We start from the raw sequence: 26,789 nt of genomic DNA, 5'->3' as shown, positions 1-26,789 counted from the left end.
TATTACTAGACCAACTGGAAAACTGGGTGGGACTTTCTGCCACAGTACTAAACTGGTTTGAATCCTACTTAAAGGACAGGGACTACTACATGTCTATAGGTAATTACATATCTGAGCGGACAAAAATTACATGAGGAGTTCCCCAAGGCTCCATTCTGGGGCCTCTTCTGTTCAACATCTACATGCTCCCACTGGCTCAGATTATGGAAAACAACAAAATATGTTACCATAATTATGCAGATGGCAAACAAATTTACATAAACATATCACCAAGGGACTTTAATCCCATATATGTGCTGAGTAAGTGCATTGAACAAATCAATGATTGGATGTGCCAGAATTTCCTTCAATTAAACAAATATAAAACTGAAGTCACTGTTTTGGAGCCAATAAGGAACATTTAAAAGTCAGCGCTCAGCTTCAATCAGTAATGTTAAAAACCACAAACTAACCCAGAGATCTTGGTGTAGTCATGGACTCAGACCTGAATTTCAATGGCCACATTAAGACAATTACAAAGTCAGGCTACTACCAACTGAGGAATATATTAAAGGACTTATGTCTCAGTAGAATTTTGAAAAACTCATCCATGCGTTTATCTTCAGTCGACTTGAGTGCTGTACCGGTGTCTTTACAGGTTTCTAAAAATCAATCAGACAGCTGCAGCTGATTCAGAATGCTGCTGCTCGAGTCCTCAATAAGACCAAGAAAGTGGATCACATCACTCCAGTTCTGGGGTCTTTACACTGGCTTCCTGTCTGTCAAAGAATTGATTTCAAAATACTACTGCTGGTTTATAAAGCACTGAATGGTTTAGGGCCAAAGTACATTTCTGATCTTCTGCTACGTTACGAACCATCCAGACCTCTCAGGTCGCCTAAACAGGTCTGCTTCCTTCTCTATCAAAACTAAACATGTAGAAGCAGCGTTCAGTTTTTATTTAACATATACATATATACAACATTGTTATTTAACATAAACTCCCAGAAACCTGCAGGTCTGCTGCAACTCTCAGCTCTTTTAAATCAAGGCTGAAGACTTTTCTGTTTGCAGCTGCCTTTTATTAAATCAAATAATGATAAATTTCTTACACTGCACTGTAACTTTTACTCTCCTGTTTTATCTTGTTTTCATTTTCTATTTAACTTTCTATTTAGTATTTTTATATTGCCCTATGTTGCTTTTATGTTTTATGTAAAGCACTTTGAATTGTCTTGTTGAAATGTGCAATACAAATAAACTTGACTTCAAATTTTTTGTCCAACCAACAGTCCAAAACCCAGATATTTTCTGTTTACTGAAAGAAAACAGCTGGAAACAGAACATTTAGGGGATTTTTGTTTATAAACAAAAATTATTTGCCAGTTATTCTTTTGTCAAAACATTTATTGACTAATTGTTTCAGCTCTAAACAATTTAAATAAAAAGGTTATTTTACGATGTCACATACTTTTGCAAACACTTTTAAATTTAAAAAATGTTTTACTTGAACAATAGATAATGTTATATTGTAAATCTCAAGACAAGAAATTCAAATAAAAAATGATTTTGTGACTCAAAGTGTTTGAATACTGAAGGTGCATACTTTTATACAATGCCATACACTCAGTTAACTGTTAATCAAGTATACAATTAAAAATGAAAGTTATAATGTTCAGTTTTTGTTGAAACTGTTTTAGAATGGTGAAAGCTTTATGGTCATTTTGGAGGCTGCAGTTTGTGGTGCTGCTGAATTGAACTGCTATCTCCAGGTCCACTTTGTGGCTATGAAAGAGTTATTAATCCTTTATAATAGTATGGTGAAAGATGCAAGAACATGTCATTTCTCTGCACTTATTTCTGCCCATCAGCACAACCCCAGATTCCTATAAGACTGTGGACCAGTTAGTTAACCCAGCCTCTCCTTGTGCCCCTGCTGATTGTGATGCTGATTATGAAAAGTTTCTTTTGCACTTTGCTGGTAAGGTGGAGTTAATAAGATCTGGTATTACCCCCAACCCTGCCTTTTTAGATGTGGATCACCCGCTCAGGGATTCTTTGAGCAATTTTTCTGCTGTTACTCTGCCTGAACTCGCAGACATCATGTCTCTTATGAGAGTATCCTCCAGCCCTCTGGACAAAATCCCAACTAGGTTTTTATTTACTAAATTAGTGTATTTCACTAGCCAAATCCACATCTAAGCTTTGAATGGGACCAGTCTGCAATGACTCCACAGCAAAATATTCAGCTGATTTCCCAGCCGGTGTGTAAATGAAACATGAGATGTCAAAGAGGTACAAACAGAAACTGAGAGCTCAGGGAGGTAAAAAAACAGAAACTGAGAGCTCAGGTAGGTACAAACAGAAACTGAGAGCTCAGGTAGGTACAAACAGAAACTGAGAGCTCAGGGAGGTACAAATAGAAACTGATTACAGCTACCTGGTGGTCAAACACCAACTTTGGCCCTCCGTCAGCTGACGTGTCCTCACTGAGTAGCGTCCAGGTGTTGGCATCAATGTCGTACCGATAGAAGTCACTCTTCAGAGACTTGCTGTTCCTGACGCTGGAGTCCAGGTACCGGCCCAGCGTGTAGATCTGACGCCGCTGGGAGTCAATACACATCTTGTGGCACGAACGTGCACTCGGACCACTCTGATTGATACAAAGGAGACAGACATGCACAGCTGTTTAACTGTTTTACACACACATATTTTTTATATTATATAATTAGTGTCTTAAAGCAATAACTAGTCTTGATGAGTGGTGTCTGCTATAGATGAGAACAGCAAATATGTTTATAGAGGAAACCAAAAGAATTATTCACAAATATTGTTCCTCAAACAAACAACTTCAGGCACTGATGAAGACTATAAATCATACTAACAACTAAATTTCACCTCCAAACATGAATAAAAACAAAATGTTTTCCTGAATTCTGTCTTTATTAAAAGCTAACCTAAATTACGTTTTCTGATTAACACCTAATATGCCATCTGGTTTTCTTAAAGGGTTAGTTCGGAGTTTTTGAAGTGGGGTTGAATGAGGTACTTATCCATAGTCAGTGTATTACCTACAGTAGATGGCGGTTGGCACGGCACTCCAGTTTGGAGAAGCAGGCAGAAGTACCAGCACGGAAGCTAAGCAATGTACTACTGTGGACGGGGGCAGCAACATAACGTATTTTAGCCACCTAAAAAAAGGCCCACCTAAAAAAAATATCCAATCAGTTTAAGTGTATGCTATATTGACAATATTTTCACCACTTTACCTTGCCATCAGACAGCCCTTTCCGACAGAGAACTGAAGCCGTATCTCCATCTATGTATAAACCACCAGACTCCTTTGACAAAAACGTTTTACCTCGCAGAACACAGGAGTTGCTGGTCTACCGCTAACATTGGTTAGCTTGTATGTGTTATTGTGTGACTTTGGTGTTTTAAAGGGTAAGGTTAGATCTGAACTAACATGTTAAAACTAAACAGTCGAGGTAGTGGTAGAACTGCAACTCCCATGTTCTGCGAGGTAAAATTACTGGGGTTTTTACTGTTTACATTGCTTAGCTTCCGTGCCGGTACTCCTGACTGCTTCTCCAAACTGGGGGCGTACCGCCCGCCATCTACTGTAGGTAATACACTGACTATGGTTAAGTACCTCATAGAACCCCACTTCCGGAAAAAAAAAAATCCAAACTAACCCTTAAAATATAACCATAAAAATATAAAACCAATTTCATGCTCAAAACACTGGAACATGGTGAAAGTCTGAGGTATTTAAGAAACAAACATTCCCGCAACTTTTCAATCCTACATAGATGTATGATATTTTGTATGCATTGGTGTCTTTTCTCACCAACCATCTGTGTTTTGACAAAATGTTTTCTACCCCCACTCACCTCTTTCTCAGTGTCTCTGGAGATGCAGGCCCACTGGTTCTCCTGAACGCTGTAGGCCCAGAAGTCAGCCAGGTCCTGTGTGCCGTCCCAGCCCCCAAACAAGTACACTGTCTCTGCAAGGAACAGAAAATGCTCAACAACAACAACAAATAGCAGTTACACAACATTAGACATCTTCTCTTCTTGTGCATTCGGTTTTGGAAAGCACAGCCATCAGCCTGCTAAACTCAAGCACTCTACTATCCATCCACTCAGTAGAAACTCTGCCACACACTTGAGCAGTTACTGTTAATAATCAGATTAAGGTTACGCTTTAACAAAGCATTTAAAATTCCTGAAGGTAAGCAGAACTGACATGGAGTCAGTTTTTGTAGATAAGTTAATCAAAACAGAGACACAGATAGATGACATAGTAAGATCCAGCCTGCAGCGTTTTCATTTGTTCGCTGCATCCCTTTCATTTGACCATTTAGACACATATGCACATTTCAAAAGCTGAATGAAAACAGAGGTGAGGTGTTTCTAAAGAGAATAGGGGATTTGGGGTATTTTAGTAAGGCACTAATTATCATATTTATTGTCCAAAATGTTACAAAACTGCAATCACCCAGTGACCATAATACAACTGCAAAGGGCTGACAGTGATCACTAACACTGACAACTGTAAGTGTAAAAATCATATTGCGATTATTTTGACAGATATGACGATTGCGATATGATTAGTGTGAATGGTCATTTTTGCATCACAATTTTCATTTTCACAAAAAAAAAAATCATGATGATGGGACATTTGTTGAGGTCTGTACCAAACAAACATGTTTTCTTACATCTGGAGAACAAGATGTGAAGTCCAGGGCGTCTCTGCAGCGCTACAGCACTTCATTATAAAGCTGTTTTGTCCCACATTTTACCTTTATCAAAAATGGCAGCTTCTGTGATTTGCACTTGGCCATATTGTGATTTCAATAATATTTTGATTAATTGTGCAGCCCTATACATCATACAGCTGCACAGTGCACACTTAGGTTAGCTTAAGCCTACATTAAAATTAGTAAAGAAATTCAGAATATAATCTGATATTTGGGAACTAGTCCGTTACAAGATTGCAAAAGAGGAAATGGTGTTACAAGAACACAACACATGATGTATTGTGATATACTACCTCTTGACAACACATTTGTGTTGTATCTAATTAATAAGCTTGCTAGTCTCTGCTGTGAAAACATCATTGTTTGGGTCAAATATAAGCCACTGTAGCTCAGGCAGATGGGAGTTGTGGGAAGTTGTGATTGTATCAGAGACTTGTGTAGGAGGAAATAAGTTGTGCCATTACTGCTGCAATTCCAAAACAGAGTACAAGCCAGAAAGTTGTGAAAGCCAAAAAATATTTAATGAGTCACTGGTAGTGATAAACAATAGCTTTGTTTTGAGCTGAGGATCAGTAAAAAAAAAAAAATATTCATTGCACTTTTTAAATCAGTTTAAGATTAAAGTTTTTGTATGGCTCTGAATGTGTGCTGTAGTGTTTGAAAGGTGCCTGGATCATGCTCTTTCTAATGTTAAGGATACTGGCTACTGGGCCTGGGAGGTAGAGGTAAACCTTTAGCTTGTATGAACTAACCACTGGATTAAAATGACTCGCATGGGCCAGGAGTGCTATTGTATTGTCAGGATTGGGATGGGACAGGAAATGTCTTGGGAGTAGACAGGAATGTATTATCCGACTGTCTATGATGTAACATTTCAGCAAGAGATCATGATGTACGATTATTAGCTCAGTGTAAGGAAAAGTGACAGGATCGGGACAGGTCTGGTGACTAAGAAGACATTTTCAAAAGCCTAAACATTTTAACATTAAAAGCAATGCCTTGTGTTGAGACACAGATTCTTTGGCTAAAGGCTCCATAATAATCAAAACGGAAAATAATTTGTGAGAATCAAAACAGGATCAGGATGGGAATGGGACAAGGCAGGACTGGTAAAGAAATCATTTGGGATCTCCTGTATCAACGTCTACTATCAACTACTGCTACCAAAACAGAGAAGTCAGTGTGTGTGGCCTGAGACACAGACCAGAGGGATGCAATGCCTTCTCTCAGTTCTGACACAAGTTGCAGACACTGCATCACTCTCACACACACAATGCAGGTCTTTGTTTTTTTCAGATGGCCACTGAGGAATTACACCGGCAACAATGTCGCCAGATACAGAAAAAAAAAAAAAACAATAGGTGTGTGTCTGTCAAAACAAAAGTTGGGATTTATGTGCTCTTAGAAGAGAAATGCCCTCAGGACTGTTTTCTTTTGGAGGAGAAGGGCTGGAGGTGCAGGGGACGGGAAGGGAGGGTTAATTTGATTAAACAGTAATAGAGCTTTGTGTTTGGAGTTTGTGTAGGAGGATATGAGTCATAGCGTCAGTTAAACAGCCAACTCATAACACTGGCTGCGTGGGTCTCACCAGTCTGGACGTCAATGACCATTTGATGTCCTCCCCTCATCCCTGGCCTGTTGTCGTCACCATCACCTGCAAAGAGGAGAGGAAGGAGCAGACAAGGATGGTGTATGAGCATGGGAGATGGAAGATGACGCAGAGGAAATTGAGAGAGAGGATAATGTAGACAGGGTGGAACGATGGGAGGAGCAGAGGGCGAGAGGGAGGCAACAAACAAAAAAGGGAAGGCGGCATCACTTTAGTTACTAGGCCACAAAACTTTCACAGTGTGCTGAAATGTTTGACGGATCGGGAATATTTCCCGCTTGAATAGATCTCACTGTTCATGTCGTCTCGGTTGATTTCTTGGGTGCTTGGACCTTTGTTGCATTTCGGGATGATCTGACTCCACCTGGGCTTGTACTCCTGCTGGCTGATATACTGGTTAAACAAGCCGTCTAGCAAAGAGAGAAGAGGATCAAATATGGCAAAAATCACCATTAACGCAAGCAAAAACCAGGCATATAGGATTTGATCATTAAAAATTTTAAAAAAACAAAAAAAACACTGAAGTAATCTTTAACTCAACAGTAACTTGCAGTGTTTTACTTTAGATTAATCAGGCCAAGTACGATACCTCTCACAGCTTTGTCTATGAGCTCCTCACAGGCGTCAAAGTCTCCTTGCAGCACCAGCCGGTCATGCAGGTGGGTGAGCATTGGGTGCTCCAGTGCAATCCGAGTCTTCTTCTGCAGTGACTCGAAGGCCTCTGTGTAGTTATGCTGTCGGAAGTGCTTGAGGCAAAGGCGGATGGCTTCCTGTTCTCTGTACTGCAAGGACAAGATATAGAGGAAACAGATATAGGCTCAAATCAGTCCACAAACACAATAAACTACTGTTGGGACAGCTTGAATTTCTTGCACCATCAGACTTTTTTAGCAATGTCACCATGCTCTTAGATCTCAGCTATTAACTTGGTAAGTACAATGTAATTATTGCCAATAATGTTCCATGAAAATAAGACCTGAGTTGTAATAAACTGGATTTATCCTTTAAGACAGCACTGACGAATTTAAGAAGTTTGGCTTATTTTGTTAAAATGAAAAAGAACAACTTTTACACTCAGCAAATAAGGTATGAAAACAAACATCTTTTTGGTGTTGCTAAAAAAGGAATTGCACTTGCATCAGTATAAAAAACAAAAAAACAAATCAAAACCCAGCCCTACTAAAACCTCTTTCATTAGAGCCACGAAGCTGTTAGGTGTGGGACTGTCGATTCCCACTACAAAAAACTGACCCAAAAGGTTAAGTTTTATGGACATAACAAGGTGGATGTTTGCCATCATCTTACCTAAAGTTACCTAATGCCTGGAAGGTGTAGTAGCACAACAAGTACTGGGGTCAAACTGTAATTTCAATAAAATAAATTAAATAAATTACATGCTGGCTACCATCGGGTGCTTACCTTGCTGTACCAATTAAGGCAGGGCTGCACCACATCAGGATCTTCGATACCATGCAGCTCAATGTACCAGATGCTGAAATTAAAACTAGGACCCCAAGACATCAGAGGCACTGAGACACAGAGCAAAGATGGAGAAAAAAGAATATAGTGTAAAAAGACATAAAATGTTCACCATGTATCTTTTTTCTAAGACCAACAGAAACCACAGACATTTGACAAACCACATCAGTTCTCACCTATTTTGACAAATCTGCAGGGAAACATCTGCTCGTCAATCTTGTGCTTTAAGGTGAACGTTTCCTTGTTGTAGTCATTCTTAAGGCCACTGAAAATGAAGGAAATAGAGAATGGAGATGATGCAGCTGTTTCACAAATTACATTACTGAGTTGAGATACCAACTGCATCCATATGCTGGTAAATTTAGGATAGTCGTCCAAATCTGGCAGTTCACCAAACTTCATTTGTCAGTTTGGCAGCTATGATTTGTCCTCTTCTTTAACAATCAGTCAGTCTGGTAATGTAGCGAAACTGGAGGATTAATTGGATGGTGATATCCAACAATTACTAATTGTATTTGCACATATAGAAAAAATAAACCCAGTATCAACACTTACTACATCTACATGTGTATGAGCAAAATATATTCTATATATGGCAGCATTTTACAATTATCAGTTATCACCAGAGCTGGCAGAAAAATACAAAAGCAGCATGAGTAAAAAAACATGATTTAGTCAAATTAATTGAAATTTGCTAATACAAAAGCATAAGGAATTGTTTCTTCTGCTTTTCCACAATACAGTTCTTCCAGGAATGTGTGATCTTCTAATCACAAGAATGATACCGATGTTATTGTGGCTATTTGTCAAAAAAGTCAATGATGCGCCATTTCAGTTGGGTTGTACTCAGGCAATTAAGAAGTCCATTGTCTAGGCAGGATTCACCTTTTGAGTTGATTTATTTTCCAGTTCAAAAGCAAACATACACGTTCATCATACCACCTCTCTTGCTCTGGTAAAAAAACATGTCCCTTCCTGGTGCCTCACCAGACACACATGCTACCTTTATCCTTAATCCTGCCATTCTCCTAACACGTGCTTGGTTTAGTGCTTAGTGCCCCTAGCAGGGCTCTACAGTACGAGATTTTCACTCACATTTGCCCCTAAACATATATATGTGGGACAGGGAAAAATAATTTACGTGCACAGTGTGTGAGTAAAGATTACAACCTACCGTAATCCGTAAAAATATTGAAAAGTTAACGAAGCATTACCAAATTAGAGACTAACCTCCAATGGAGACCATTTTTCTTGCACAAGGATTTAATGAAGAAACAAAACCTAGAAAAATTACAAATGTTGGTTGTGTATTTCCTAAATAGCAGTATTGTCCAACTGGAATTAATATTATACTAGTGGTAGGCTATATAGTTTACTATCATATGAAATTATAATGTATATACTGTCATATAATTCATATATTAATATTATACTAATACACTAATTTATACTAGTTACTCATCCAGGTTGTGAATAGTGCATCTGCAGTGGACAGGTGTAGATTTAGCCAGAGCCAGGATGCCAGTCCCATTGTAACAATATGTGCTCTTTCTAGCCAGCCACCCCCTATGTGTCAAATTTTCTAAAAAATCTGTTTCAATGTTTCATGTTTTAAAAAGCTTTATCAAAATTCTCAGGCCCATGCCTAGTGTCTAGATACTAGGATCTTCCACTTCCATAGTCCTCCTCTGGTTTTAACAACATAATCGCACACTAGGCTATGTGTCTGCACATAGTCGCCCAAAAAAGACAACTCCCATTTTGGATTTTTTCCCCCTGCGATTCCGTTTTCACAACAGCAGGTGTGCCGTGTGTGCAGGAGGCTTGTTGTTAATGACGTCGCCTATTGAAACGATCTAAACCAACGCAGCACTGAATGAAACCGGCACCAACAGGTGCACTTACAAGCTTTTACAAAACAATGACATAAGTAGGTCTACATTACACAGGAGACTCTCTCTCTCTCTCTCTCTCTCTGTGTTTCTCTGCAAAGCATGTGAGACTGTAGGGAGGGGTAGAGCGAGGGGCGATTGTAGGCATGGTTTTTTACGCTGCAGAGGAGAGAAGTTAGTCAGCTCTCAGAGTTACAGAAAGGTGCAAGGAAGAAAGGGTTACCTAAGAAATACAACAAGCTGTCTACCTGAGGCACTGGAGACTGCCAAACAAAGACTCACAGCTCTGGCTACCCGCCTGAAGAGATGCACGGGAGAAGCAGAAGCCAGGAGAATAAACCGGATGTCCTCCACTGAACCATCCAAAGTGTACTCTCAGTGGCAGGGTATTAACACAAGAACAGATCCACCCAGGGCTGAGACTGAACAGTACTGGAAGAACATATGGGAGAAGGCATCACATACTGATGCTCAGTGGCTAGTGGATCTAAGAACAGACCACAGCAATCTAATCCAAGAAAGAGTGTCAGGTATGAAGAGCTGGACAGCACCAAGCCCTGACATGATCCACACCTGAAGAAACTAACTGCACTCCATGAAAGCCTGGCAGCACAAATGAACCAACTGCTGATGGATGGGACCCACCCAGAATGGTTAACCCAAGGACGGATAGTCCTGATCATGAAGGATCCCCAGAAGGGAATGTTTCCATCCAATTACCAGCCAATAACCTGCCTCTGCACAACATGGACGCTCCTGTCAGGCATCATAGCGGCTAAGATGAGTAGGCACATGGCTCAATACATGGACAGGGCCCAGAAGGGAATTAGTAGGAATACCAGGGGGAGCCAAGCACCAGCTACTGGTCGATAGAGCAGTCACTTGAGACTGCAAGACAAGGCAGACCAACCTGTGTACCGCCTGGATTGACTAGAAGAAAGCCTACGACTCAATGCCACATACATGGATACTGGAATGCTTGGAAATGTACAAGATCAACAAGACACTAAGAGCCTTCATCAAGAACTCAATGGGGCAATGAAGTTGATTGCTAGATCTATCTTGACCTCCGGGTCATCAGAACTCATATTGAGATCAGATTTAGGCCATACCTCTTCTGGCTTTGAGAGAAACTCTGGTCCTTGAATTCACCTTTTGCTTATCAGGAAGTCTTCCACTTTTATTCCTCTGGATGCTTCATCAGCTGGATTCTCCTTAGAAGCAAAATATCTCCATTGTTCAACATCAGTTACTTCTCTTATGACAGCTGTTCTGTTTGCAACAACAAACAACAGGTGTGAAAACGCTTAGTTTCATTGCTGATGTATTTTAGGACTGTTGTACTGTCTGTCCAAAAAGTTGATCTTTGCATTTGAAATTGCAACTCTCTCTGGAGCACGTCTTTTCTGCATCATATAGGGAACTGACCACTGACAGAATGCCTCTTCTTGTCTGTGGTCGTTCTTGCACTGTAGTTCTGAACTTGAACTTGTCTGTATCCACACACCACTGGAGTGCTTTCCTCCGGAATTGATGTCAGAACTGTGCGGCTGTTGCTTATCCACTTTGAGAAGTTAAACCCCCCTTTACATCAGAAGTCAGTCAGGTCTTTCAGCATCTGTACTGCTTCCTCCTCTGAAGACTTTAAGCAGTCATCCACATAAAAATTGCAGTTGATGGTACTGACCACTTCTGTAGAGAACTGGTTATCATCTGCAGTCTTCCTTAGTGCATAATTCGCACAACTCTGTGACGACACAGCTCCAAACAGGTGAACGGTCATGCGATATTCCACTGGAGCTTGCTTGGAATTGCCCTGAGGCCACCACAGAAAGCAGAGAAAGTTGATGTCCTTTTCTGAGACTCTGACCTGATCGAACATTGCCTGGATATCAGCCATCACTGCAACAGGCTCCTGTCAGAATCTGATAAGGACGCAGATGAGAAAATTTGTAAGACAGGGATCTGGTAACAGTTGGCAATTTAGTGATCCCTTGGACACTGCTCCACAGTCAAACACCACTCAACTTTCCTTTCCTGGGGTGGTATACCCCGTGGTGTGGAATATACCAGACCTTTCCATCACTCTGATTCACTTCATCTGCTGGAACAACCTCAGTGTAGCCTTGATCAATTACATCACTGAGAAAAGATAGATTTCTCTTGAAATCTTTCATTCTTTCCAAAGTTCTTCTTCAGGCTCATCAGGCGCTGTTCTGCCATCCAGCGGATGTTTGGTAAGATGGAATTTTAATGTCTGAAGGGTAGGTCAAGGGAGTAATGGCCATTTTCCAGCACTGCTGAGCTGTCAGCAATATTCATAAACTTAATGACTTCTCTTGACATTTCGCGAAGTGGACTATTAAGAACCCATCCCACTTTGGTTCTCATCACATAGGGTCCGCCTTCGTGGCAATTAACCAGCTCCCACGGTTCCATCACCTTTGATGCGTTTGCTCCAATAAGAAAGTCAATGTCAGAGTCAATTTCATGGAGTTCAATAGTACGGCCATTGATCAACATCTTCTTGCTTGGGAATATTCAGCTTGGTCACAGGCATTCAGTTTTGGTTGAAAACATTAGGCAACTCTTTAAAAACTGTGAGCACTTGTCCAATGACTGACCACCTTTTTTGCAGAATAAACAGCCTTGGAAAGTAGAGGAGGAGGAGCTTCCTTCCCTTCTTCACTAACAAAAAGTAACATTTGCATTTTGGAACATAAGGCAGCTTACTTAAACTAACTGCTTTCAGCACTAGGCAGTGCATGCTGGGAAATGTGGGCCGTCACTATCGCTACGATACTCTCAGCACCGCACAGCACATGTAGTAGAGTGCCATGTGCACAGCTGAGCAGACGTAATGGAGTCAAAGCAGTGTGTCCACGGTAAGCTTCTAACTAGTTATTACCACATTACTGGAAAGTCAAGCAATGAACCCATCATTTTCCCCTTTCAATATGACTCTGTCCCTGACAACCATCACGTCACTCAAGCTAGCCAGCTATAGTTTGTCAGTCAGTAGCAAATTGAAAGGTAAGCATCAGAGCATCTCTTTATCATTCTGCAGCTCAGCAAACAACAGTGGGGTGGTGGTTTGAGTCTGTTGAGTGTTGACTTCACGCTACATTGTTACCTGTTGGTGAGATGCTGGAAAGTAAATAAATAACAGGAGCCTGTTTTTCCACCAGATACGTGGAACGTTTCCCCTGAACGTTTATAGCAGAGGCACTGTTTATCTCTTGACTTGGCAGCAGCGAACCAAGAGTTAATGTTTGCAACCGTTCACATTAACAGCGAAATATTTCTACAGATGACATGTTTTGATAAGCAAGAAAAAAAGCATATCAAATTGGAGAATACATTCTCAAATAGTGCTAACATATGATGATCTTGTACAATATGATGTACTGTTGTAGATTAAACTGTAAACAGTAAATAAAGTAGTTAAAATTAGCACAACCATAAACATCGACAGCAGTTCAGCTGTAATATTAATCCAAAAACATCATATATAACAGTAAAACACTGACAGGGGTCATTTTACTGCACAATGAGTAAGTAAATGTTGCTATACTTATACACTTTTACCTTAGTAAGGTTTAGATTGCAGAACTTGTAGTTGAGTATTTTCAAAGTTGGTATTAGTCATTTTGAGTTGCATTTTTTTTTAATATAATCGAACTATATGTCACTCGGCTTTAGGGTTGGGTACCAAACTTTTTAAGGGTACCAACCGAATTACGTCGGTACTACCGAGTTCCGATTCATGTTAAATAGATCAGTGCTAGATTTCAGTACCTGAGAGCACATCTGGGTGAGAGAGCACAGGATGGATGGATGGATGGATGGATGGATGGATAGAGAGAGACTACCCCTGCTGCTTGTTCAAGTCACAGCGACACGTGTGTGCATAGTGAGTATGTGGTTGAACTAGAGAGCGGCAGAAAGTGACTGTGAATGCGAGTGGTGCAGTGGAAAAGGTGAGCAGTGAAGTTGTCAATCTGGCAGTAAATGTACCATGTAGGTTACAGTTTGTCAGTGAATAAAGGATGCAGCTTCTCAAGACCAAAGTAAAGCTCCCATGTGCTGTTTCCCAACTGCTGGAATAGGGTCGCTATGACGATCAACTCTGCCTACGTTGAGGGGGCACTTTCAGCTATCTAAATCACACTGGGGCAGCATTATGCCGCCGTTGTTTGGTTCAGTGTAAAAAGGCAAAGCAGGCGTAATGACGTCCCCCACAGAAGAAGCAGCTAATGTTAGTACGCCCGCAGCCAGTGTCGAAGAAGTTAACTTACCCTCCATGGACGACTAAGTGAGGCAAAATGTTTGGACTTATTTTTTACAACTGAAATTACATTTTAGTTATAGAAACAAATCGATGTTGGATACCAGTACTGAATTCTAGGTACTGGTATCGGTTCAAATGTGAAGGGTACCCAACCCTACTCGGCTTGTGGTGCTCAAAGAACCAAATAATAAATAAATAATAATAATTTAAAAATCAACAGCAATGTCTCTTTTCAGAAATCATGACTCGGTTCATCAAGATATTCCACAGACCTTGTTGTGAGCAGTTTCACGTAGAAACAGTAGAAAGAAAATAGTTCCTATGTGAAACTGCTCACAACAAATCTGTGGAATATTTTGAGTAACCGGGTCATGATTTCTGGAGAGAGACATTGCTGTTCATCATGCCACCTCTCTCTCGATCTGGTAAAAAACCATGTCCCTTCCTGGGAACTCACCTGACATTGGCACACCTTTACCTTTATCCTTAATCCTGCCATTCACCTAACAAGATCTTGGTCTGGTGCTTAGTGCCCCTAGTGTCTACAAATGCAAAAGTAATCAAACTAATGCAATAGCTCCTACAGATACCTTAAAGGTGGGGTATGCGATTCTAATCCAATACATGTCTTTTTGTCAAATTCAGCGAATATCTTCTCACGGTCTGCTAGCTGTAGCGCTGAAAAAAAAAATCTGGTGTTTGTACACAGCCCTGGCTCTGCAAATGGGAAATAAACAAAGTGGCTCGGACCGAGCCACACAACACTACTCCAGCCATTCCAGCCATGATTTGCGTGTCAGGTAACGTTAAATGACTTGCCCACGGATATTCCGCTTACTTTCTAGTTTGCAAAGATATGCTGTTGTTGTGATGTTAGCTATAGTGGCAGGAGAGTTGTGAGTATTGCTGTCTATAGCTGGTGTGCTGGCTGCATGTTCGCAGCAGCAACTGTAGGGACAGTTTGCTAACCCACAACCTAGCTAACATGTTAAATTACTTACTGTGTCGTTGTTCGCTCTATATCATGGTAGATTTCAGATTTTGTCGCTGACATTCGCTCAAGTCGCATTCAGTTAGGACACGGTGTGAGGCCGACTTTCTCCCAAGGCTGTGTATCGCCCCCAACAAGCTACAAAAAATCCCAGTTTCTCTCACAAGATAACAAAATATGCTGCAAATGACATTGCAGTTTCAGCTGCTGAAAATTCTGTATTTTCAGACTGCAGTAATCACAAAAAAATAAACATTTGGACTTGCATTAGCCGTGACATCTCACCTGGACAAAAGCTCTGTCATGTTCTCTTCACTCATCCCACCAAACACTTTAAACTTCTTCAAGTTGCAGACGTGAGTCTTCTCATACTTCCCAAAGGTGATGCTCTGAACAATTGCTGGCCTTTCCAATTTCAAGATTAAAAACTAAAGAAAAAGAGTGAAAAAGAGAGAGGAGACATGAAATAGACTGAAGAAAAAGAGCAGAGTTATGATGCTTTTAGTGTGTGTGGAGGACTGCAGGAAATTGCCTGTGCTTATGGCAGGCCAGCCACTGTGAAAAGAGTTGCTAATTATCTAAATGACTACAGCAGGGTCAATCTACTGCATCAGGTAAGTGGCATTACATACAATCTATGAGCCGCATCCACATGTCACTGGTGCTCTAACAAGCCAGGACATCTAATGACAAATCAACAGCGGCCATTAGGTCAGATCAAGTGGAGACCACAGGCCGGAACACTGATTAAATGTGCCACTGGAAAGCAGGTATTTAACAAACCCCAGGGACTAATGTTTTCACATCCACTCATAAAAGACAGATATTCTATCAATCCAGGACCTCAGCCTATATCAATATTAATCTGGGATGAAACTTTAATAAACACTGATGTCATTCATGAGTCTTTCCACATGAATTTCACTTTCAGCCTTTATAATCAAAAACAAATAAAGGCAGTTCTACTGACTTTTGACTCTCCTGTCAGGCACTGATTTTGTTCTTCGCCCCAGTTTGTCATGAGCCAACATTTGTTAATTTAGCCTGATCCTCCCATCGAGCTCCTGCGATGACACATATGTTCATAATTTGCAGATCTTTTCCTGAAATTTGGCCCACACTTTGTTGTAATTCATTGATGGAGAAGGAACAAACTACTCCAGCCATTTGAATTGCCATGGCTCAGGCAGTGACAATGTGAAATACGCTACTATGCTATAGTTTAGCACAGACCGTATTACTGTATTAGTAGTTTCCCAATGAACAACAAGAACTATGAGCTGTTTACATAGTTCATGACTGTATTTACTTCCATTAACTTTTTTGCAGAGATCAATTATAACTAGTTCTTTCCTAGATGCCCAACCTCAGCACTCTTCCACTTTGGACATTGATTTAAAGTGAACTTCAGCCAAGTCCCCTCTCTTAGTAAATTCTACAGTATCTTTGGGCCTGGTTCAAGGTGATGTGGTATTCTGAAGCCAAAACCAATATGCAACATCTTTCCCAACCATATCAGCTGCAATACATAGTTTGTTTAAGCATGTCAGTTCATATCAATGATGTGTATACTAAGATAATTGTGTTGGGGTTTTTTCTGTTTTTATTCTGCTCCAGTGGTATTAAGCGACACACAAAAAATGGCAAGGCCACATATTAGCATAAAAAATTACCTAAATGACTCAAGATTGATTAGGGCTGCAACTAAGTATTAATTCATTTGTGTGTGTGTGTGTGTGTGTGTGTGGGGGTTGTTTTTTTAATTAATCATTTGGTCTATAAAATGTCAGAAAAATATGAAAAATGTTCATAAAAATTTCCTAAACCCCAAAATGACATCTTCTAATTGCTTATTTTGGCCAATGGTCAGCTAACTATCACAGAAGACAAGGAAACTGGAATTAGGGAATGTTTGGCATTATTAGCTGCTGATTAATTTTCTGTAGATCAACTAGTCAATTTATCAACTAATCATTTCAGCTCTCATATCAATAATGGTTTTTAAAACTTTCCCCTCGCCACACAACACAAACTTTTAGATTCATCCTCAAACTCTGCCAGCCTGTAGTCAGTCAATGAGTTCAAGAGGGAAAAAAGAGCCAAAATGAGCTCGTAAAGAAGCCAGAAAGATGTGGGAACTGGCAGTGACTAAAGGATGTTGATAATACAGTATATTATACACCTATATTATTAACAAACAAACCACAGACCTCCCTTAACTGTGTGTGCATTAAGAACAATTTGTTGTTGCTTGTCAATTCTCGTGACAAGCTCCATCTGGAACAGTAAAGTCAAGTGTAGACACAGTTTGTGTAAACAGCAGCAGACCTACCTGTGGAGGGTAGTTGCTCTCAGAAGACCATCTGGAAGACTGATCATTAGGTTTGTCCACCAAGATATTCCTAAAGAACACACACAAATAAAAGGTACAGGAGACACAGCGTTGTCTGTTTGTAATGATTCCATCAAAGTTATGACACAGGAATCACAACTCACTACAGAGCAGAATAAACAAGGAAGTGTGTGTTCGTGTGTATAAACTAGCTGTAACGGTTAAGGAATCATGTAACATAGAACATCTTGAGTGCTGAAGCAGCAACAGGCGAATGCTTTAAAACTATGCGTGACTTCACTAATAAAATTATAACATTTATGAGAGTTAATTTGTGTATGCCAACCATTAAGTGTGACCGTTCGTTTCATGACATCAGTTTCAAGTAGCCGGTAAAAAAGGTGATTAGCTATTGTTGCTAACGCTTTGGTTAACGTCAGTTAACAGCAGCTAACTATAGTTGCCTACTTGAGCGCTGGAGTCCAGTAAGCTAACGTGGACGTTCGTTTTTTTTTTTCTTCTTTACGTACAAGGGTACCGTACTACGCATTGCTGAATCAAATTCTGAAATACTGTTTAAACAACTCATTAACGTTAGTGTGTGGTTGCAAAGAATTTCCTGACCTAGTGTCAATACGAAGTATTGAAGGCTTTTGAACCAAAACAAGCTCTTCCCAAGAGAAGAAAATGCAAGGTAATGTACACAAAGCACCTAAAACGAAGGGGCAGTGCACAAGAGACAAACTCTTATCTATTGAATTATCTAAATAACACTGCTGAATAACTTCAAGTTCCAAATAAATATCTAAATTGTTGTCTTATCGAACATACAATGTTTCGCACACTACTGTTTGCGATAAAACGCTTCGTTGGATCATCAGCAACTTCCCTATCGGGCAGCTACGTATTAAAATCAAACGCCCCTATCGCCGCTGACAAAGCTAACGCTAGCTCGGATCGCAGACGAGCTAGGCCAGTCAGGCCGGCTAGAGGAAACACTGGTGCAATGAGGCCATAAAGACCACCTGTAACCACAAAACCTAATGCATACGCCGTGCAAACTAACGTGAGCATTACTCACTCAGGTAAATATGTAGACGAGTAAGAGCTCCATTTAAAAACGCTGAAAGTGAGGACTCTGCTCTCAGGAACGACAGCCATCTTGTTGCAGAAAATAACAAGCAGCGGGAGGCTAGCAAGGAGTGAGCCGTGACAGCCCTTAAAGAGACAGTACAGCCTGTGTTGTTTTGTTTGTACAAAGAAGCATAAAGTATGCAACGTAATACAATTACCAAAAGCCACATTTTCCACATCCATCATAATAAGCCATCAGGTGTTCACATTATCATATTTTTTCATATCATTAAGCTATAACCAATCTGCTAGTATTTCAAAACTGCAGTTCAGCCAAATAATAAAAATAATAAAACCTTATTACTTAGGCTACTATTTACCACGATACTTTGGGAATTTGGGAATTTTGTGGTGCTTTCAGCTTTGAAAAATAACATTGAAATTACTTTTGAAAAACTAAACATAATGTCCAACTAAATGTAATGTCCCTTTCCAGAAACAATGTCCAGAGATTTAGGACCATGGCCAGGTTAACCTGCTTGGAGGCCCCAGGGCAAAAATGAGCTGCTGGGCCCCTTGAAAGCTAAAAATATGGTGAAAAAATAAAGGTAAAGGTCTTAAAATCAAATTTTGACACAGGGCCACTCTTCAAGACAGGTCAATTAATAAAGCAGGAGCCCCCTTAAGGCCCCGATCATGTCAGTTGGTATTAGCTTTAATGGTGCATATTCCCATTACCACAAATTGCCAGTCAGTGAACCTGGGGGTTTTGAGGGCTCCACAGTACTTGTGCGCCCAGCCTGGTTGGTGGACAGCTATTGAGAGCTCTTTATTACTGAAGGGAGAAAATACTGAAAAGTGTCCACAGCAATAACTTTTAGGGATAGCTATCTCAGAAAGTGAGAAATATGTTTTTATATTTTGTGAACTGAGTCTGCAACAATCCTTAAGTCAGTGTATGTAGATACCACGTCTGTGCTCTGTATCTTTAAACAAACTGCATGTACATACTTACATTTGTACATTTTACACAGGCATCAATATCTGGGTACATAGGGTGTACTACTGTTTGCTCACTCCTAACTGTACTATTAACGATGTGTATGCTGTGCTCTTTCAGTCTGTGCACAGCTATGCCCCTGTGACACCTCAGGGATAAATCAAGTGTGCTATCATGTCCTATCAAGCCCTGTCTTGTTGTGTTTTCTCTTGTCCTATCATAAAGTTGATTAATAGATCATATGTACTGTATAGTCATTATTGGACGGTTCCTTTCTGAAACAAAGACAGCACAACTGCTGTGGCCCTTCTTTTAAAAACACCTCTCCTGGTGGTGATCTCAGTGTTTCACTCCATGTCCAGTCATTGGCAGCTTACAGGGTGGATGAATCATCCGGTGAGTAATGTGAATGTAGCTTTATTCCAGTTGACTGGACCTCTCTTACCGAAACGTACTGTAGTGCTAAACATGACTCTTCCTCTTCCTCCATCCCTCAAACCCCCACCTCCTTCACCCTACCCTCTGCTTGAAGGGATGCTCAAAAGTCACAGCAGTGCTTTGAGTTAAATGCTAACATCAGCATGCTAACATGCTCGCAATGACACTGCTAACATCCTGATGCTAAGCAGTTATCATGTTTGCCATGCTCACCGTCTTAGCATGTTAGCATGCTAACATTTGCTAATTAGCACCAAATACAAACTACAGCTGAGGGAACATCATTATTAGTATTTGGTCAAATAAAAATTTTGACCTGATGATAGCGCTACATGAAAAGTCAGGTGATCACCAAAGTTATTAGGATTCATCCTCTGGGGACCATGAATAGCTGTACAAAATTTCATGGCAACTCATCTAGAAATTGTTGAGATATTTCAGTCTGGCCCAAAGCGGTGGACTGACAGACAGACATTGCCATCCATAGAGCCACGCCTGGCGTGGCTAAAAAAGGTGGTCAAGGCCAAAATAGAAAATGTAATCAAAAATATTTTAAAGCCAAATAATTTATTCAAAAACAATTATTTTGTTATTTGATTCGGCTTAATTCTTGATGGAGTATATTTACTTTTATATTTAAGAGCAAAAGTAACAAAGTAAAAATCTTTCTTGTTTTATCTTCTTTTTTTAACCACTGTAATTTTTGTTGTATAATGTCATGTGCTTATTTATTTAACTTAGTAAATGAAATTCTTATGTATAATGACGGTCTGGCAAGAGGCAGAATGCATTTTGTTGGGGAAATGACAGCAAGGGAAGATAATACAGCAATACAAATTATTATTTAATTATTAATTATTATTAACAATGATATTAATCATTATTAACAATGACAGCCAGATAAGGTAGGACGGTTGTTACAATCCCTGATAGATACAGTGGTTAGTACTCAACAATTACTAATCTGTCCAACAACTGATTAGTCAAGAAAAGAAAATTATCGATAAGGATGATCATCATTAAACAGTCATTATCAGTCAGAAAACATTTGCTGGCTTGCTTTCCTTTACTTAATGTCAGAAATTAAGTTGAGAACGAAACCTTGGAAACAGCAGTTGACACAATAATCTCATCACAAGGTCTGTTTAGTCGTCGTTCTAGAGCTTTCGACTGTATCACATGATCTCCATCGGTTGAGGAAGACTGTGTGATATGATCGAAAGCTTCAAAACAGCTACTAAACGCACCTTGTGGTAAGACTGTTTTGTCAATTGCAAATGAAGTTGTGGTCTGGTCAGCTTGTATGCATCACTTTGGGCTATGATAACTATGGTAACCACCTGACAACATGTGACGGGCATCTGTCACATCTGACATTTTGTAGACAAGATGAATTCATTAGAAGAAATGAACCGATAATGAAAATGGATGTAATCAATAATAATAATCAATAGCCTGTTTGTATAATATACAAGCATGCAGTGGGTGTCTGTTTTATGCCTTTTCAATGGGTTGGCAGCACAAAAGGAGCCGCTTTTAGTTGGCAGTGTCACACGCAAGCAGATAGCACAAAAAAGTAGGCGGGGGAAGCGGAGAGGTGTCTTTTGTTGTTGAGAGTTGTAATCCGCTCTAATTAAACCACAGGGGGTCGAGCCTCCGAGACTCCTGGACCTCTGGTATGTTCACACGGTCCTGACTGCCAGCGAGACCCTCTGTCACCCTGAAGAGAAGAGAATCAAGTCAAGTAGTATTCGTCAAAGAGTTTATGGGTTTCGCTGACTACGTTATTTTCTGTATGTATGTGTTTTTATCCTTACAGCTTAAATTAATAATTTGTATCATAAATGGGCTCTTTTTCCTTATTTTTGACACGTGAAGTAATTTTGGTCTAACATTCAGCTTTCAAACAGGATTTTTCTTTGAAATAAAATCCAAACTGGGCTGAGATAATTGCACTTCAGATAGTTGGGCAAGTCACTATACTAGTATGAAGAAAATAACACTAAATGATTTGTATTGGAAGCAACAGGATTAAAGAAAAATGTGAAAATGCTGGTTTGGGGACACAGCAATACATCAAATGACTAAAATCCAGATTAGCAGTGAAGGCACCCAGTAGACAGAGTGTGGAAAGAGGCACAGTAACAGCCTGTCGCTGCCCGTTGGATTTGATGCTTTTGTAAAATTCTGGTGAAAGTGTTAGTTTTTGATGAATCATCTGCAAGTGGACCTCTTCCAGGCTTGTTGACTTGAAAGGAATGATAATGGCGTTACTTCTAAGTGCACGTCCAACGCTTGGCAGAGCCTTGTTCCCACTTACTGCAAATGGAAGGGCACTGGTCAAGTTTCATTTGTATGGATGTAAACACAGACGCTGAGAATACAAAAGAATGGTTTTCTGATTGAGTAACACTGGCAAGCGTGGCTCCATCCTATAATGTAAATCTGACTGTGGTTTTATTGAGTGTAGATTCAATTTTAGTTTAGGTTATGTCACACTGTACTGCTCTTTATAGAGCCCTACAGCTGGGCAGCCCATGCTAGTAGCAGCTCGGTGGGATGGCAGGGCCGGTCTGGTTGGCCAGTCCGTCTTTCAGTCCAGCACTCGCTAGCTTTGTCTGCTGCTTGGTGCAGGGCAGGTGGTGTACAAAACGTGCTGCCTGCTGCTGAATGGAGCCATTTACCATTTCACCATTTATGTTGAGCTGAGAGGAACTGCAGAGTCTGGTGATCATTTTCTGTTAATGCAGTTCAAATAAAATAAAAATATTGATTAGGTTTAACTGTTAAGTTCATGACAGAACACATTTAAAACTAATGGCCAAATTTCAGTCTGCCTCAGCTGTACTTTGAAATTTCGCCAAACATAGCGTGCTAACATGCTAAATGTCACATGATAAACATCAGCAGGTTAAAGAACTGAACATTTCAGACTTTGGTGTTTCCTGATGGTAACAGGAAAAGGACAGGGTGGCAGACAGCACACACGCAGCTACCTATAGGGGCTTTAACATCCTGGGGTGTGGCGATGTTTATTTAGGCTCACACGGCCTCCAGCGCGACCTTTAGTCTTGTTCATTTAGTATCACTCCTGGATGTTTTCCAAAGTATCAAATAGTTTCTAAAGTGATAAGCAATATTTTTATGAGGCGGGAAATGTAATATGCATACCTATTAGGCCTCAAGGACACACAGGGCATCCTCTGGGGGAGAAGGCGTAAATGTCAACAAGAGGAAGTTATCAACAAGGGAAACTCTACTCTTAAAACTCTTAAATACAGAGCACAAATGCACAAAGTGTAGTGATACACAGGAGACTGACTCCTATAGACTCACAAGAGATTTAGCCGCAGTGTTTTGTTAATTTACGCCAGGTTAACGTAGCCATGCCTGCAGCATAGAGCCGCACATACTGTATGTAGCACACGCACCACCTGCCTGTGTGCCGGCCTGTCTCTGATATGAAGTCAGCTGTGTTTCCCCACAGTGTTAGTCACCCTATGATGATGTCACACACAGCATGACCTCATTTTGAAAGAAGGAAATAGCATCATCAGCCTCATCTTCATCACTATCATCAACACTAGTACCACCACTAACATCATCCTCATCACCATCACTATAGCCGTCATTACCACCCCATTACTTATATCTTAACTTCATAATCTTCATCATCACAACAACCACTGACCGTTATCTTTATTATCATCATCTTCATCATCATCACACCACTAACACTTATCTTCATCATCATCATCATCATATGTAGATAGACTTTATTGTCCCCAAAGGGGGGATTTGTACCCAGAGTGCATTGTGTGAGCCTCCAGAACAAAGACACATTTCCACACAGCATGACACACATGAGCATTAATACATTAGTACAGAACAACATAGTGTGTTCTTGTGATTAGCGAGCCATGGAATTCAGCACTGCTATGGCAGAGGGGACAAAACATCCCAACCACTAACAGTTATCTTCATCATCATCACAACCACCATCCTCATCCTCACCGTCATCATCATCATTCCGGTAAAAACACGGTTTGAGCAGTCTGAGTGGTTTACGGCCTGCCGGTTTACTTTTACTGAGGCCGCAGCATCTTATTTCCCCGGGACGCGCACTGCCCGCCGTGAGCGCGCACGAAGCGCCGTCACGTGGGAGGTCCCTTTAAGTTTCCATTGACAGAGGCCCGAGCGTGTCACATGGACATGATATAATGAAATGCAGGAGCAGAGAGGCAGAGTGCGCTGAGCTCTCGGCTGATGGAGAAGAGGCCGAAATGTACGCAGTCATCTGCCGACAGCCAGCAGCCTGCGGGGGGAAAGGGACGGCGGGGCCGAGCCGAGCCGAGCCGAGCCGATCCTGGACGGGGGGCGCCTCATCAGACGGGACCTCTCTATTCGCAGTTGCACCTGCCAGCTGTGACACGTTACTTTAAAAGAGGAGGAAAATACGCGTTGGTCCCGGAGCAGAGGAGGAGCGCCCTGCAGCGTGAGTGCAGTCTGTTTCTAATGGCTCCGTGACGCGGGGTCGGCTCTGTGCTGCTGCCGGCCCGCAGGTGCGTATGCGCGCTTGTGCTGTGCCCGTGTAGTGTGCTGTATTCTAGTGTGAGGACCCGCCCCGCACAAGAAGTGTGTGTTTGTTGGAGAAAGCGCAACATTCCTGCAGGACAGATCCTTGATCATGTGCCATGTGCGTTTTCTCGAACTCCGTGTCCGCCAGTGTCCGCATTCCAGGTGTTGTTGCGCACATAGAAACTGAAGTTGAAGTAAACAAGTATGGATAAGGCCTGGCTCTGGAGCGTTTTTGAGCGTTTCGGGGCGCAGCGCGGCGCTCCAGGCTCGACTGGACGCATCCCGCCCCTCTTTAACAAGCCCGGCCCTGACGCTCTGCGTCCACAAGCCGACAACAAGAGAAGGGGTTGATGCTTTTGAATGACTTTTACAGCAAGTTCACGAGAAAAATCACTGTCTCTAAAACAAGTTTAATAATAAAGTAGCCTGGGATTTTAATGTTCCCTACTTTATTGGGCAGTGATGCCGATTAAATGTTGATAAACTATGACTGCGTGTTAAACGCCAGTATGGCAGTTTCCCGGCTGTCCAGGTTTCGTGCGGGATGTTTGAAAACGAGCCTGTGAGGTGCAGTCAGGGCTTCAATATTTCAATAGTCGCCAGTGAGGAAAACAAGAAAACCACCTGCCTGCGCAAACACACGCACACACACACACACACACACACACACACACACACACACAAACTCTCTGTCTCACACACACACCGGTCAACATTTTGCTGATTCATAACAGGGCAGGCTGTGTGTACATGACACAGAGAGTTCAAACAGCCTCATTTTGGCTGCAGTTTCAGTCTCAAGCAATGAAGGGAAATAATTGTCTGTGTTAATGCAAGTGGCTCTTCCGGAGACTCACAGCAGCAGCAGCAGAGGCTGACTGTCAGACTGGGCCGACTGGAGGAAGCACCAGTTGATGTAAAAGGCAGAGGACACCCATTCAGCTCTTTAGAAAAGAGTTTCTTTATGACATTTACAGCATATGGTATTAAAAGTAATCTGATTATACAAGAAAACTCTTTTGCTTTTACACAGCCTGTCATTCACGGTTATATCAACATTCAACTTCAAATCAGTCATGTTTTGCTTTCGGTGCCCCGCTGAATCGTCTTCAGTCCCTGATACACCGTCCTGTAAGAATCCAGCTGCTCTTCTTCGTCCTTCCTCAGCTGATGCAGTAGTGAAGCTTTTAGCAGTATTTTAACCTACCAGCCACACAAAAACACTCACCATTTCATATTGAATCACTGAAGTAGGGCTGAAACACTTAGGTTAGCCAATTAATCAACTGACAGAAAATTAACTGACAGCAATTTTGATAATTATTCATTTATTCACACAAAAATACCAAACATTGTCTAGTTTTTGTGTCTAAAATGGCAGCATTTGTTTCTTTGCTCTGTCTTATAGCCAATAGCTATGTGTTAGGAAAAAAAGTTGCCTATTTACATACTTTATCCAGCAGACACAGAGTAACATTTGTAGTCGTGTTTCTGGCGACCTGATGTGTAATTCCAGTATTCACTTTCCTGTTAGCTCTGTTTTGGTCCCTCCAAACTGAGGGGAATATTTGCTTCTTTAGCTGCTAAAAGCTCTGTTCACAAGCTGGTTGCTAACTTGCTGCTGAGCAGGCTGTGCACAGCGGGTTTTATAGAGCCTTTTATGCTGAAAACAGCTGCCTGCTGCGGCTGGAAACCAGGTTGATGAGAGCGGTGACTCAAAACAAAAACCAACCAAAACAATGAGCTCAAAGAAGCTAAAATGCTCCGTGCAGCATAGGGGAACTCCAGAGTCGGGTGATACTCTGGGTTTGTCACTACGAGCATTTCACATTACATGTAGTTATTTCATCCATTGTTAATATAAAAAGATTCATTAGAGCAGCTTTAATTTATTGTAAAATAATCAAAAGATGAATAGATAATGAAGTGATGATTTGATGTAGCCCTAACAGAAACACAATGAACACACAGTTGTTTCTGTCAAGGCTCACATTTGTCAATATATATTCTATATTGAATTACTTGCTGTTATCATATAAAACCAGTGATTGTAAAGCTGTGGGCCCCTCGTGATTGGTCAGCAGTTTCCCCACTCACTGCTATTGCTTGCATAGGATTGAGGGAAATGTATGCATTTAATGCATTTCTGTACTGTGAAATATGTGAACTTTAGAATCCAGGACAGACATTATGTAACAGCCGAAGAGGGACTCTGTAATGCATTATGAACCAATAACAAACCTCTGACACCAGTATTTCTCAGTATGAATTATACCATGAGTGGCTTTGGATAAAAGCGCTATATAAATGTAGCCATTTACCAAGAATGAGTTGAAGTTCAGGGAACTAATAACACTGTGTCAG

General features: G+C 40.9%; 1 protein-coding gene across 6 annotated transcripts in view; it reads right to left on the bottom strand.

Moving 5' to 3' along the window:
• The window catches only part of mkln1 (muskelin 1, intracellular mediator containing kelch motifs), a 35,922-nt gene extending 17,351 nt beyond the window's left edge, over positions 1-18,571 (bottom strand). For 2 of the 6 annotated variants that reach the window (XM_044187028.1, XM_044187030.1), the window contains exons 1-10: positions 18,417-18,571; positions 17,336-17,405; positions 15,289-15,431; positions 8,006-8,094; positions 7,770-7,879; positions 6,940-7,132; positions 6,644-6,760; positions 6,330-6,395; positions 3,873-3,985; positions 2,420-2,632 (exon numbers count right to left, since the gene is read on the bottom strand). In XM_044187028.1, the coding sequence (XP_044042963.1) occupies positions 2,420-2,632; positions 3,873-3,985; positions 6,330-6,395; positions 6,644-6,760; positions 6,940-7,132; positions 7,770-7,879; positions 8,006-8,094; positions 15,289-15,431; positions 17,336-17,405; positions 18,417-18,496 (1,194 nt within the window). In that variant the 5' untranslated portion in view covers positions 18,497-18,571. Of the gene's footprint in view, positions 1-2,419; positions 2,633-3,872; positions 3,986-6,329; positions 6,396-6,643; positions 6,761-6,939; positions 7,133-7,769; positions 7,880-8,005; positions 8,095-10,873; positions 11,647-15,288; positions 15,432-17,335; positions 17,406-17,681; positions 18,188-18,416 lie in introns of those variants that run through there. The other 4 variants (XM_044187032.1, XM_044187029.1, XM_044187031.1 and 1 more) reach the window with 4 other exon arrangements.
• Between the last annotated feature and the right edge of the window lie 8,218 nt (positions 18,572-26,789).

Source organism: Siniperca chuatsi, linkage group LG23 (genome assembly GCF_020085105.1).
Source record: "Siniperca chuatsi isolate FFG_IHB_CAS linkage group LG23, ASM2008510v1, whole genome shotgun sequence".
Taxonomy (NCBI): Eukaryota; Metazoa; Chordata; class Actinopteri; order Centrarchiformes; family Sinipercidae; genus Siniperca; species Siniperca chuatsi.
Note: the sequence above shows the minus strand (reverse complement) of the source record. Positions and strands in the feature narration are given on the sequence as shown.